The 15,726-nt window shown below is 45.4% G+C and overlaps 1 protein-coding gene across 8 annotated transcripts in view; it reads left to right on the forward strand.

Moving 5' to 3' along the window:
• The window catches only part of RYR1 (ryanodine receptor 1), a 1,068,376-nt gene that overhangs the window by 274,612 nt on the left and 778,038 nt on the right, over positions 1-15,726 (forward strand). For all 8 annotated transcript variants that reach the window (XM_069206982.1, XM_069206985.1, XM_069206986.1 and 5 more), the window contains exon 28: positions 2,461-2,669. In XM_069206982.1, the coding sequence (XP_069063083.1) occupies positions 2,461-2,669 (209 nt within the window). The remainder of the gene's footprint in view (positions 1-2,460; positions 2,670-15,726) is intronic.

The raw sequence follows: 15,726 nt of genomic DNA on the forward strand, positions 1-15,726 counted from the left end.
TACTTCTGTGACATCTGAATTTAATATTCCTATTGTCAGAGATATTATACCAATTGTTGCTGAGCCTCAGTTTCTTACTTCTGTTTTGTGTACCCCCATAGCAGATGTATTCAAGACCTAATTTTCTTTCATTTATAGCTGGGTGACTGTAAAATGGTGCAGTGCCCTTGTGGCTAGACTCACACTCTAAAAATACCATGAATATCTAAGTAAATAATTCACATTGTGATTGGTTTGTATGTACACCACATTAGAAATGTTTTATACTGGTATCTCTGTATTGTGTCACCTTAGTGATCTTACATGTTAGTACATTCCTTACTGGCCAGTATCAGTAATACTGTATACTCACTGTAGCATCCCTTATTAGTGTCTGAGAGTTTTAAGGATCTCTAGGCCTGCATTGGCAGAGGTTAACCTGAGCTTTAATCTTGTAGAAAGTGATGGTACCCTCATAGGCTCAGTAAACAGAGTATGGAAAAGAGGCATTAACTGTCAGGTACTGAGGGCTAAAGGAGGGATGGGACCCACTTGAGGTGAACGAGTATCCAAGGGGCCAGTAGGCCTGCAAAAGGAGTGGACATTGATTGCACTGGGTGCAATCAATCAATTCAGGGTGCTTTAAATTGACAAGGAGCAATATAAAAAGAATATAAGTGATCCAGGGCAGGACCTGGGGGGCTGAATACAGAGTGGTGATGAAGGAGTGCTGTAAGGAAGGCTAAGGCAGAGTATTGCCTGAATGGGCTATGGACCCAACTGTGGGCTGGGAGTACTTCTGAAGACAACCCTCTGTTCAGCAGTGTCCTGTCAGAAGTGCTACACTCAGAAAGGACCCTTCAAGTGGCATTGTTGGATGGAGCAGTAAACTGAAGGATAAGATACAGTCCATGGACAGAGTGCCCATGAGATGAATGTACAATGTCCTCTTCATGCCTATTTATGGAAGCAAGGAGGAGGCGGAGTGAAGAGTGAAGGGCAATGGAGTAAAAGGGTGGCCCTAAGTGGGAAGTGAAGAATGTCTCCAGGTCTGTGCCCTGTAGAAGTAGTCCCTGCTCACTAGGACCTGTTTTTTTGAGTGGTGAAGAATTGAGTGGGACATGTATGTTTTTGCATTTATGTGCAATTGAGGAGGATGAAGCCATAGTGAGAGGGAGACAAAAATAGCAGGAGAGTCCCATGGTTTGAGAGGATTAACGAACAAAGACCTTTAAGGAGGAACAAATCATATTCAAATGCTGAACAGTGAAGGTGCATGTGGTTTCATATGGCGAGCAAACCAGTCCTGATTCCACCTCCAGGACTATGTCCTGGACCAAGCTCATCCTTATGGGCTTCCAGACAGCTAACACTCCTTAGCTTGCACACATTCTACTCTTCCAGATTTAGTCTAAATCCAATCTCCACCCACCCCTAGTACTTTCATGTCTACATTAGCACTGACCACTAATGTTAAAGCGCCAATCTCCCTCTACCTTGAAGTGTGGTACAGGAACAGAGGTGAAAGAACAAACTCACCTCAAATGACCAGATTACCCAAATAAGGAAGATGAACAAAAATACAGCATCCACTATCTGCTTTACCACTTGAATGGTGTGTAGTACTAGCCCGCCGACAGACACTACAGCTAAATGAGTCTATAATATCCTGCAGGTATCAGTTCCATAAACCTAAATGCGTATGGCTTAGAACCACAAGAGAATTCCAAGGTGGATTCTTACTTTATGAAGCAGCAAACCAGGAATGTAATTGAGAAAGGTAGAAGCAATTTCTTGGTGTCAAATATAGCAATTCAAAACCTGCTGCCTTATTTAAGGTTCAGTAATAAATGAAAATCCTCAAATTTCTGGATGAAACACTAAATGGGTGATTCTTCTCCATATCTTCATATGGCGCATTACCTACAGAAACTGGATGATTTTGATTGAAAATCAAACTCTTTATCACACCTTTACTCTCCAGACCTCACCTAAAACAAAGCAGAAATCCAAATCCAGCAATGTTGAAGTGCTAACAAAGGAATACAGAGATAAAAAGACATATAGTAAGTGAGCGAGGGAAGAAGGTATGACTGAAAGTAAAAAAATACAAAGCAGAAATAATAAGTGTCTGTTAGAAAATCTGGTAAATTTAGAAAATAAGGGTGATGAAAAGAAATTATGAGGAAAAATAAAGGGCAGAGACAGGTGCATAATAAGATGAAGTTGTAATAAGTGAAAGCTCAAACGTGAAGCAAAAAGGATAAGGAAAGCCAACATTGTCAGCAGAAAAAGATCAGGGCAGTAAAGGAAATGTGACAGTAGGGTTAGTGCTAAAGGTTGTGTGCTTTGACTAAAGTAGAGAGAGGTAACAGAGAAAAAATTGTCAGCTCAAGGTGCATGGAAGAATTGGATAGTATTAGCAGGTAGTTTCATCTTAATTTTCATCTGTGGTCCAATCTCTTCTTTTTCTCTCTTTAGGCTTCATTCCAGTATGCAGCATGGGCCTGTCTCAGGTGGGACGCCTGAACCTGGGGCAGGATGTCAGCAGCTTGAAGTACTTCACAATTTGTGGCCTTCAGGAAGGTTTTGAGCCGTTCGCAATCAACATGAAACGAGACATCACTGTTTGGTTCAGTAAAAGTCTGCCACAGTTTATGAATGTGCCACCAGATCACAAACATCTTGAGGTAATGAGCTTGCAGGGTTTAAAAGAGAAGTGTGACACACGCTGGTAGTAAAGAAATATGACAGTTTATTCTTGTAGTGCTTATTTTGCTGGTATATTGGCAGGTTTGTCAGAGCTGCCTGCTGGCACTCATATTTAAATATAATAATATATCCTATGGATATTACATTATGCTGATTTTTTGAATGGTTTCTAGCAAAGGATGTGTTCATATTTTCTTTGCATGTTACTTTACCAGTTCAAAGTTTGGACTTCCTGGTAGCTAAAATCCGCTATCAAAGCAGAGCCACTTTAAAGCCTGTGAGGCTTATAGCAAAATGAGGGCCTTGACAGATGATCCTCAAAAAATGAGCATATACCTCTTCTATCTGGAATATAAGCAAGAATACAAGGTTTTCTGGACATTTTCTGCTAAACTCTCAGTGATTGGGAGGGAAGGCTCATGAGGTGACTCCAAACAACTAAGACTGTAGACACCTGCTCACTTGGGGATGAGTCTGTTCAAAATGCCTCTCCAGCACAGGAGAAGAAAGCATACAAATGCAACAGAGAACCATCAACACCAAACAAAAATGTGGTGCATAAATTAGCCTCCACATTCTATGAGCAACATGTGAAGTCACCTAGTAAAGCTCTTCAATGTAATGCACAGATCTGCCTCTCCTTCACTAGAATGTGATATAAAGAAAAGAAAATTATCAGTGAAATCGTTGTCCACCATGCCACCACCAACTCATCATCAAAAAAAAGAATAAAAGTCTTCATTAACCTCTTCCTTCTCCACACCTCCATTGACAATGTTGTTGAAAATTCATTAGCTAAGGATATTACCTTTGATACCTTTTGGTGCTCTACTGTGCCTGACAAGGCTGATATCATCAAAGCAATAACTGTCCTCTTCCAATCTGTTGATACCTATTCTGTCAGTCAACTCCTGTAATGACCACCCTGTTGCTAACCACCCCATTGACAACAGGCCCACTAACTACAATTCTGTCAATGACTGCCCTGTAGACAACAGATTCTAAAGCAAAAAGACAGGCACTTACTACAGTTTCTGAGGAGGGAGTTCCATCTACAACATTCCTGGAATATACCTCTCTCCACAACGTATCACCTCTGCCATCTGCAAAATTTCTACAAACCGAGCCAGAGGGATAGTCAAATCCTTAGGATTCTTTTGGTACTGTCCAAGCCAACTTATGATCAGGTGTCAGGACGTCAGGTGTCAACCATAATTTCAACTTTTTCATGTGAATTATTAATGATTTAGGGCACATGATAGGCTTGAGGATCATGCACATGATGAACACCATTTTGACACTTAGTAGGAAGAGCATGATGAATACCTTAAGGGGCCAATGCTACAGATTCAAGTTGATTTACTCAATGACATTCTGCCGATGATGTTGGATTGTCAGACCTCGTTTGGGGACCTTGGGCAATCAGGAGGTACAGGGCCCCAGCCTTCGGGGCTGGGGTCATTTGACTCTGATGTCCAGGGGTCCATCGCACAAAGGTTCTGCTAATAGGGCCAAGTATAACCCTGTCAGCACTTGGCTCTCAGTAGTAGCAATGGCAAGCAACCACAAGTTTCTCAGGTTGATAGTGTTGGGCTATTCACAAAGGTAGCTTACCCTTCTGGCTAAATTTACATGTGTAATTTACTCTTAAACTTTTGAGTAAATTTACTACTTTTTGCTGTTCACAATATTCAAGTGTAAAGTTAGTCAAAAAGTATAACTTACATGTCTCCCTCTATGAAAAAGGGGGTAGACCCAAATCTACACCTATAAGTTATTACTAAAAAACGCAAGTCTTAAACACACTTGAACAACCCCTGTAGTGCGACCTCCTCCCTTGAAAAAAGAGGTAGAAGCTTCAAATAAAGCTCCATATGAAATAATTTAAAATTAGAGTAAAATATTTGAAGTAGTTAAACATATGAATAAATATGATTAAATGTAAAAAATAATTGACACAAGTAGTACATATTTTTAGTTTATTTATGAACTATTTTAATAACTTTTATTACTTTTAATAAATTCTACATGTCACTTTTAATAATTAGTAATGCATAATATTATTTTTGCTTATGGTGGTGATAATAATTTTGCACAGTACATATTGCACTTATTGTTTTTTTGTTATATCGTAAATATTACGCCTCCCCTAGATGCCGCTTCCTGCTGCCTATTTTGAAACATGCAAACCTTTGGCATTGTAAAATAAAGAAGCCATGGCTTATAGTCAGTCGCTACTCTCGTTGTACATTTGCTGGGTTGTGGTGACATTTCTACTGTGTGTCATGAAATTGCGGAAACTTTTTAACTGATTTTCATGTTTTTATATATGTATTTTAGGATTACAAATGAATTTGTTTTTATTGCTTTCACCTGTACTTTTATGATTGTTTTATCCAATTGAATAAAGTATGCCTTTACTTATGGGAGACATGTATTTTTTAATTTAAACTTTAGTAGAAAAATACTTGTAATGTAATTTGTTCTAGTCACATTAGCGTTTAAATTCAAAATTAAGTTAATAGAACAGTAATATTTTTAATTTAGTTCTTCATTTAAATTAAATGAAATATATCAAATGAATTTGCACTAATATTTTTATACAAATATTTTAATCATTTCTTTCGAGTTTAGTAAACTTTTTACATTTTCGCTGTACTTTACCATGTGGGGATATCCGCCTAACTGTTATTCTGAAGACTGAATGGTGGCATTGGACATGCAGAATGCCTATTTTCACGTCCTCGTTGTGCAGGCACTTAGGCTCTACCTTTGGTTCAAGGAGGGCTAGAAGCATTTTCAGTTTGCTCTGTTCCCTTATGGCCTCACAGGTGCGCCTTGAGTGTTCACAAAGGTGATGGTCGCACCCTTCCCCTAACTCAGTGACTTGCTTTTGAAGGCAGGCTCACCACAGCTAGTCGCAGACCATTTCCAGACAGTGGCAAATCTCTTGACACTGTTGGGGTTTTCAATAAAACTCCCAACATCGCACTTGACTCCTTCACAGAGGCTCACCTTCAACTGAGCCATCCTGGATACAGTGCTCTTTTGAAGCTCTCCTCGGTCCAACGAAGCCAGGACATTCGGGCTATGATCCAGATGTTTCTCCCTCTGTCATGGGTCTCAGTGAGGATCGCTCTGAAGCTTCTTGGCCTGCTTCACTCCTGCATCCTGTATTTTGACCAGGCCTGATGGCATATGCGGACTCCTTAATGGATCTGAAGTGTCAGTGGGCCTAGCATCAAGAGAAACTGTCAAATTTAATCCTGGTGTCAGAGGAGACACCAAAGACCTAAAGGGGGTGACTTCTCGTCTGCAACTGGGCCAGCCGCAGAAACCTCTCCATACCACACTCAGACTTGAATGTGGTAACGGATGCATTACTTTTGTGTTGGGGAGGCCATCTAGGAGAGATGCAGATGAGAGGACTCTAGTTTCATTACAGGTCTTCCTGCCAACTTTAAAAGGCAAGCTCACGGACAACACCAAAGCTGTCTGGTACTGCAACAAGCAAAGCTGGGTGGGGTCTTGGGTTCTGTGCAGGAGACTGTGTACCTCTGGAGCTGGTTGAGCTGTCAGGGCATTTCCCTGCTAGTAAAATACCTAGCAGGATTTTTAAACACCAGGGTAGACAAGCTCAACCGCCAACCTGGTTACACACAGAGGGGGCACAAGTCATCTTCCAACAATGGGGAGAGCCTTGGCTCAGTCTTTTGGCCACCACTGAGAATGCACATTGTCAACAGTGTTGGGCGTGCCCATGAAGGCTCTCTCTCTGAGACATATTCCGCATTCAGCAGAGCAGGGGTCTCCTGTATGCCATCCCTGCACTGTCTTTCCTGCTTTGAGCTTTGAAAAAGATCAGGAAAGACTGTGCCTAAGTCCTAGTGGGTCCCGATTGGGCCAGCACGATGTGGTGTCCAGAACTTCTGGGCCTAGAAACTTGCCCCCCAATCAGGCTGCTCTTTGGGAGGATCTTCTGTTGCAGTATCAGGACAGGGTCTTGCACCAGGCCTGCACAATCTGCCCCTTCATGTGCGGCGGCAGTTGATTCCCACCTTCTTCCTGAAGTTGTTGATGTGATCCTGGTTTCCAGGCATCTATAAAATTTGTGTATGCTGGACGATAGGTTCAGTTTTTGGCTTGGTGCGGTACCCTACTGTTGGCTAAACTGTCGGACCTATTGCTATTGGTTTTGTCATTGGCCTAGCAAGGATTGGCTTTTGGCAGAGTTAATGGAAATTTGTTGTGCCTTGTAGCCCTGTTGTGTTTGTTCTTGTTTAAATCACCCGTTATGATGCGTTTTACAACATATGTTTCCTCCAGAGACTTTTGTGATGCCACAGTGGGACTGGAATTAGGTCCTCATTTTCCTTATATCTGTACCTTTTGAGCCATTGTTTAATTGTCCATTGCGCCACCTCACATTAAAACGGTTGTTCTGGTTGCATTAACATTGGCATGCGGTATGAGTGAGCTTCAGGACTTGAGCATCATTTCTGACGAAGGTAATGACACCTTTTTCAAGTCGAACAAGTCATGGCTCTTCCAACTTTCTTTGTGCTACCTCATCCCTTGAAAGAGGAAGTGAGACTTCACTGCTTGGAACCCAAGGGAACACTTAGCTTTTACATCAATTGTACTAAAGGGCATCGGGTGAACGATCATCTATTAGTATAATTTTCTGGTGCAAAGAAGCTAAGGCAGTGCAGAAAAGTACCATATTAGCGTGAATAGTCCAGTATAAAGATCTGCTATGCTGTCACGTCACTAGGCCACGTGGGATCACATCAACAACTTCAGGAAGAAGGTGGGAATCAACTGCCACGTCACTAGGCACAGCCCCGGAACCCACGGACCACGCATGCAACCTGGGGGTCATCCTCGACTCCACTCTCTCCATGACCAGGCAAGTCAACGCCGTCTCCGCGTCCTGCTTCAACACCCTCCGTATGCTCCGCAGGATCTTCAAATGGATCCCCCTCGACACGAGAAAAACCGTTACCCAGGGCCTCATCACCAACAGACTCGACTACGGGAACGCCCTCTACTCAGGAACTACAAACAAGCTCCTGAGACGACTCCAACGCATCCAGAACGCCTCGGCCCGACTCATCCTCGATGTCCCCCGCCGCAGCCACATCACACTCCACCTGAGAGGCCTGCACTGGCTCCCCGTCAACAAAAGGATCACCTTCAAGCTCCTGATCCAAGCACACAAAGCACTGCACAACACCGGACCCACCTACCTCAACAACCGACTCAGCTTCCACACCCCCACCCGAAGCCTCCCCTCAGCCAACCTCGTCCTCCCCACAGTCCCCCGCATCCGAAAAACCACCGGCGGCGGCAGATCCTTCTCCTACCTCGCCGCCAAGACCTGGAACACTCTCCCCACCATCCTACGACAGACCCAGGACCTGCTGGCCTTCAGAAGACTCCTCAAGACCTGGCTCTTCGACCAGTAGCACCCCCCCTCCCCAGCGCCTTGAGACCCTTGCGGGTATGTAGCGCGCTTTACAAATGCAGTGATTGATTGATTTACCTGATTGGCCAAGAACCAGACCCTGGAGGGTCTGAGTGCTTATCTTCCCAGAACCCAGGCTGCTATCACTGTGTTGGCAGGCGGAGTACCTGTTCTGGACATCATTCAAGTCACAGTATGGGTGTTATTTCATACGTTCACTAATTCCTTGCTAGCTTGGTCAAGTGGGAGGGTCAGTTTACCTGTTTGGTCCTTTTAGAACTTTTTTTTTAAGTCATTCTACCTTGGGAGAGGCTGCTTGGGTATTTCTTCACAAGTGAGGAATCTGCAGTTAGAAGTATCCAACAGGAAAACAAGTCACTTACCTTCTGTAATGCTCTTTCGGGTGGATACTCTCATCTCACCGCAGATTACTCAGCACCCTCCCTCTTCCCCATTCTGTGCAATGGACTCCTTTTCTATTTAAAAACGTCCCAGTTTAGGAATGTGGACACTGTTTGTCCCATTCTGCTGTTGGACTCTGCATCTGAGGGTGCAGACAAACGTATGAAATAATCTGATGTCAGGGCTCAGGGGTTGCGCTTATATGCAGCTTTGTCACTTGCAGAGCAGATGATGTCGACATTGAGCCTCACGGTACCACCTACTTGCAAATAGACGCAATGCTTTTTGAGTTTCCAGGTCCAGTCTGGCACCTGGAATACTGGCAAGGTGAGGAATTTGCAATTAAGTAGAGTATCTATCAAAAAGAGCTTCAGAGAACATAATTAGCTTATTCATGGTGCCTCACCTCGCCCATCTCTTAGATCTTCACCCCTTTTGTCAGTCTAAGTAGGTCTTCCCCGGGGTTGAGTGTCCTTCGTTAAGTATCATGCCTTAGGTCAAGATTTTACCAGAGTTTGGTTCTAGTGGCTTGTCTTGAGTCAGATTTCCAGCATCCAACAGGGACCCGCTGTACGTGTCTCACTTCACTCCCTCTTCTGGGAGGAGATGCCTCAGCTGCAGTCTTAACTCGCAATCCGGGGATGGCGGCGAGTCCACAGCAGGAACTGCTGTCCAATGTCATCATAGTTAGGCAACAGTGGACCCTCTTATGGGTAGCCAAGGATGTACAGTAGGCCAAGGTCAAAGGTCACAATGGTACAAAGCCGGGACTTGGAGGGAGGTGATATGTAATACGCACCATCTTGTGGACAACTTCTTGGTTGTGCACTCTGCCTTGAGCATACATAACTTGGTAATGTACTCCACTTCAGGCTCAGACTTGTTACTGACTGTACGCTTCATCTTAGGCCAAACTTCATGATGACAGCTACTTTGTTCCAGTTCTTACCAAACATGGACTGCTGTTCCTGTTTTTCCTGGACAGTTCTTGAATTACCACTGCTACCCACAAACCTCGGGCATACAGATCGCTCTCCCCAGTCTTCCTTCTGCTAGCAGACCCACAAAGTGCCGTATGTCCATCTGCTCTGGCACTTCAGAACTGTCACACCCTTGCAGCGTGGCTGGCTCCTCCTAACTCAGCAGGTTGGCTTCACGGTTCTTCAGGCTGGAGGGTCTACTTTGTCCAGCAAGAGCAGACTCCAGATGTGTCCTCTCACCTCTGTAGAGCACAGTGTCAGGCAGTGTAGGAAGTTGGCTCTGTATGTACTATTTCAAAATAAGAAATAGTGTGCACAGAGTCCAAGGGTTCCCCTTAGAGGTAAGATAGTGGCAAAAAGGGATAATTCTAATGCTCTATTTTGTGGTAGTGTGGTCGAGCAGTAGGCTTATCAAAGGGTAGTGTTAAGCATTTGTTGTACACACACAGGCAATAAATGAGGAACACACACTCAAAGACTTACTCCAGGCCAATAGGTTTTTATATAGAAAAATATATTTTCTTAGTTTATTTTAAGAACCACAGGTTCAAGATTTACAAGTAATACTTCAAATGAAAGGTATTTCACTCAGGTATTCTAGGAACTTTGAATAATCACAATAGCATGTACAGTTTTGACAAAAATGGCAATAAGTTATTTTAAAAGTGGACACTGCAAAAATCAACAGTTCCTGGGGGAGGTAAGTAATTCTTAAGTTCACAGGTAAGTAAAACACTTACAGGGTTCAAAGTTGGGTCCAAGGTAGCCCACCGTTCGGGGTTCAAGGCAACCCCAAAGTTACCACACCAGCAGCTCAGGGCCGGTCAGGTGCAGAGGTCAAAGTGGTGCCCAAAACACATAGGCTTCAATTGAAACAGGGGTGCCCCGGTCCCAGTCTGCCAGCAGGTAAGTACCCGCGTCCTCGGAGGGCAGGCCAGGGGGGTTTTGTAGGGCACCGTGGGGGACACAAGCAGGCACAGAAAGTACACCCTCAGCGGCACAGGGACGGCCAGGTGCAGAGTGCAAACAGTCGTCGGGTTTCAGATAGGAATCAATGGGGAGACCCGGGGGTCTCTTCAACGATGCAGGCAGGCACGGGGGGTTCCCCGAGGTAGCCACCACCTGGGCTAGGCAGAGGGTCGCCTGGGGGTCGCTCCTGTACTGGAGTTCGGTTCCTTTAGGTCCTGGGGGCTGCGGGTGCAGTGCTGGTTCCAGGTGTCGGGTTCCTTGTTACAAGCAGTCATGGTCAGGGGAAGCCTCTGGATTTCCTCTGCAGGCGTCACTGTGGGGCCTCAGGGGGGTCAACTCTGGCTACTCACGGGCTCGCAGTCGCCGGGGAGTCCTCCCTGTAGTGTTAGTTTTCCGCAGGTTGAGCCGGGGGCGTCGGGTGCAGAGTGGAAAGTCTCACACTTCCGGCGGGAAACATGGGGTCTTTAAAGTTGCTTCTTTGTTGCAGAAAGTTGCAATTTCTTGAACAGGGCCGCTGTTCACTGGAGCTTCTTGGTCCTTTAGATGCAGGGTTGTCCTCTGAGGCTTCAGAGGTCGCTGGACCCTGTTGGATGCGTCGCTGTTGCAGTTTTCTTCGAACTAGGGGGACAAACCGGTGGGGCTGGGGCCAAATCAGTTTTCGTCTCCGTCTTCACCGCAGGGCTTCAGGTCAGCAGTCCTTCTTCTTCTTTAGGTTCCAGAAATCCAACTTCCTCGGTTCTGGGGGCCCCTAAATATTGAATTTAGGGGTGTGTTTAGGTCTGGGAGGGCAGTAGCCAATGGCTACTGGCCCTGAGGGTGGCTACTCCCTCTTTGTGCCTCCTCACTGTGGGGAGGGGGGCACATCCCTAATCCTATTGGGGGAATTCTCCTTCTACAAGATGGAGGATTACTAAAAGTAAGAGTCACCTCAGCTCAGGACACCTTAGGGGCTGTCCTGACTGGTGGGTGACGTTTTCCTCATTCTCTCCTCCAGCCTTGCCGCCAAAAGTGGGGGCAGTGGCCGGAGGGGTGGGCATCTCCACTAGCTGGGATGCCCTGTGGCGCTGTAACCAAGGGGGTGAGCCTTTGAGGCTCACCGCCAGGTGTTACAGTTCCTGCAGGGGGAGGTGAGAAGCATCTCCACCCAGTACAGGCTTTGTTCCTGGCCACAGAGTGAGAAAGGCACTCTCCCCATGTGGCCAGCAACATGTCTGCTGTGTGGCAGGCTGCAAAAACTAGTCAGCCCCCACTGGAAGTCGGGTATGTTTTCAGGGGGCATCTTCTAAGATGCCTTCTGGGTGTATTTTACAATAAAGTGCACACTGGCATCAATGTGCATTTATTGTGCTGAGAAGTTTGATACCAAACTTCCCAGTTTTCAGTGTAGCCATTAGGGTGCTGTGGAGTTTGTGTTTGACAGACTCCCAGACCATATACTCTTATGGCTACCCTGCACTTACAATATCTAAGGTTTTGCTTAGATACTGTAGGGGCATAGTGCTCATGCACATATGCCCTCACCTGTGGTATAGTGCACCCTGCCTTAGGGCTGTAAGGCTTGCTAGAGGGGTGACTTACCTATGCCACAGGCAGTGTGAGGTTGGCATGGCACTCTGAGGGGAGTGCCATGTCGACTTAGTCATTTTCTCCCCACCAGCACACACAAGCTGGCAAGCAGTGTGTATGTGCTGAGTGAGGGGTCCCCAGGGTGGCATAAGACATGCTGCAGCCCTTAGAGACCTTCCCTGGCCTCAGGGCCCTTGGTACCAGGGGTACCAGTTACAAGGGAATTACCTGGGTGCCAGGGTTGTGCCAATTGTGGAGACAAAGGTACAGTTTAGGGAAAGAACACTGGTGCTGGGGCCTGGTTAGCAGGGTCCCAGCACACTTTCAAATCATAACTTGGCATCAGCAAAGGCAAAAAGTCAGGTAGTAACCATGCCAAGGAGGCATTTCCTTACAGGCAGGCACTGGTTGCACAGTAGTTCTCAGAGTACTTTGTGGAGCACTCCCTCCCTTGGTTGAAGATAATGTGGATCTTGAACAGCAAGTCAGTCAGGGGTTTCCACTTTAAAGCAGCAAGGGAATGTGGCTTCTAGGTCTGCACTTTCAGAACTGATTTGGGTGGAATCTTTTTCATCTTTTTACTTCTTTCCTCTCCAGGCAGTTCTCCAGAGTGATGCTCCTCACCACAGTATAGTCTCCTGCCTGTGTACCCTCAACAGAGGCACAAAAGATGTGAACCTTCTGCACCTGGCTCAATCATACAGACAGTGATCAGGGCGCAGACAAAAGGCTGGCCTCATCTAAAGAACCTTTCTCACCATGCACAACAGACATTGCAGTCTCACCTTTTAACACCACTATCTACCAAATCACAGTTGTACAAGAAGACTAATCAAAAGCCCCTTTCAGCACAGCAACCTAATTCAATTTCTAAAGAGAGATGCCTCCTCTCTCCCCACTTCAATGTCTGGATCTCTTACCTCCATCTTTAAGAATATCACTAATATATTTCACTGTCTACTAAAAAAACCTCACCTTCATCTTGTGGACAGGAACAGGCCAGGGGCTTCTCAAATGCAATGTCTTGGCTTCCATTACTCTGTTTCACAAGCTTTCTGAATCCAGTCTAGTGCCTGGGATATTCAACGGTGAGGAATCTACAAGTAGTCAGAGTATCCACCAAAAAGATTGTTACAGAAGGTAAGTAACTTTCTCATCTAGACTATTGCTTTTTCAGGCTGGGACTTGTGTTTCCGATGTTCTAATGGGATCAACAGGACTCGAAAAGCTGATCAGGATGGGAAATTGGGGAACTTAAGAGCTCTGGTATAGGGCCTACTCTGACATATTTTTGAAACCCCTTTCACAATCTTGTGCAGAAGGGCTTCCAAATTCAATTTTGGATTAAATTAGCTGAATTATCTAGAATTATCTATAGAGAGGACAGGAGCCTGCTTCACTTTTATTTATTGTTGATAAATTATCTTATGGATGGTCTCCTCACGTGATTGCTGACCTTGAGTCATAAAGTTTTGGTTTCTAATTGTGGTTCTAATTGTGGTTGGGCTGTACATTCCTATGAGGGCAAATAGTATGCAGACACTAAGCCTTAGGCCTAACTTTACAAACATTTAAACTAACTTTAAACATACTTAAAATATAGCCTGAGCTGATGGGAGCTCACTCCTTGGCTCAAAATTGCCAGCACCTGGCTCTCGAGGCATCATCCGCTGTTGTTGGTCTGATCTGGGTTTGTGACTTGATGCATGATTTGTGCTGCTTCTGTTGTACATGCAGGAGCCAGCCATAGCTTCACAAAGTGTCAGGGAGGATGGGAGAAATCGTCCTTCGGCCACTCAGGTTACAACCTTGTTGCAGGACCTACGTGGACGGCTGATGTTCTGGGATCCTCTGTCGACCCTGCTGTTTTCAGGCTGCTTGTTTCCTCTGCTGGTGCTGTTACAGGTGCAAAACGGGACTCTCTCAAGTTTTCACATTCCCTGCACCTTGATGAGTGGAAACAGTTGCTCCACAGTGCCAGTCCCAGCCTGAAACCACTGACCTTATAAACACCAACACACTCCACACAAACAGCCACACACCCCACATCCACTACACCACACCCCTCCCTGTCTTGCAGGCTCCTCACCACTTGCTATCTCACTAAACACACCACTGTAATTTGGGATCTGCTACACAACCGCTCACCAAACCTACTATTATCCAGGATTGGATCTTTCATAAAATCACATGCCTGAATCCTCCTTGTCGTTGAAGTGGAAGTCCCACGGTATCGTAAAAAAGCAGTAAGTAGGAATATCCATAGGCTCTAATGCTAGCAAACTCAAACATATAGCCTATCCATGTCCTTTTGTAAAAAAGAAACAAACTTGACTTATGACCAATCAGGCACCAGCACCCTCTAGAATATTCCCAAAAGAGGCTCATTCCCTCAGACTTTCTACCGCACTTTGTGTGAAGGGAGTCTCCCTGAGCTCTGCTCAGTTTTTTCCTATCAGAACAGCTTATTATCTCAGAAAATATCTGATTCTTTCAAGAAAGGCCTTTTTCGCCCCTGTATGCTCTGTGGCAAGAAAAGGCTCCATGTGGATGATCCACATAAAGAGTGTCTATACTGCCTGCATCCCAAGCATCAGGTGAAAGACTGCAAAATATAGTGCACCTTCTCTGCCAAAATTCTATGGGATAGAGAAGGTAGACTTCTAATATGGTTACAGGAAAAATCCTATACTTCAGGTGAGGAGAGTGACTTGGAGACAGGGCCTCATAAAAGGTCTAGATCATCTGACCTGGGGCAGACTGAGGAGGGCAAGAAACACCACAAAACCCCCCATAGAGACCCTTCAAAAACCTTATCAGGGTCAGCCTCCTCCCAACCATCCTCTCCACATCGCAAGAAGGAGCTCCGACAACCTTCTCCTTCCTCAGAGCCATAGACTTAAAAAAAGGTACCACTTAAATGGAAGTCGACGACGACGCAACAGTCAACGATTGTGATGACGACCACAGTTACCGTCCTCACCCGCTTGTCGACTACAACAACGTCAATGTTGGTTTTGAAGGCTCCCATCTCATCTACTCAAGTGAGTGACAAAAAACATCCATCGATGGACCCATCGGCGAAATCATCTACACCAACAATGACTCAGTTGTCGACGAGGAAAACTTCAGAAAAGCCTTTGTCGGTGAGGGCTTCGTCGATGAGGTAATCGTCAACTGAAACAGTTTAATCGACGAAGACACCGTTGATGACATCACCGTCAATGAGACCGACGACGGCGACACTGTTGATGAGACTGTCGATGGGACAGACGACAACACCGTTGATGAGACCATCGACGATAACTCCATCGACGAGACCATCGACGCTGTAAGCAACATAGTCGTCGACAATACCACCATCGAGGACTGCACTTGTCCCTACCATGCAAGACAATGTGGTCACCATTCCCAATACATCTCCTGACCTTCGAGCAATAGTCAAGATTACAACAATTGTTAGATCTGCCATACTCCCTGTAGATACATCCCCAAGTAAAGTAACATCATTACTGCCTAGCCATCTGCTGGACTGAGAAGAGTCAGAAGACGAAGGGCCTTTTGGGGATGCACACAGCCCATCACAATTGCATGTAAAATATCAAGATGAGGAATACAAACAATCTTACTATCAAAGGCATTACTATGAGC

The sequence above is a fragment of the Pleurodeles waltl genome, chromosome 9 (assembly GCF_031143425.1).
Source record: "Pleurodeles waltl isolate 20211129_DDA chromosome 9, aPleWal1.hap1.20221129, whole genome shotgun sequence".
NCBI classification, from domain to species: domain Eukaryota; kingdom Metazoa; phylum Chordata; class Amphibia; order Caudata; family Salamandridae; genus Pleurodeles; species Pleurodeles waltl.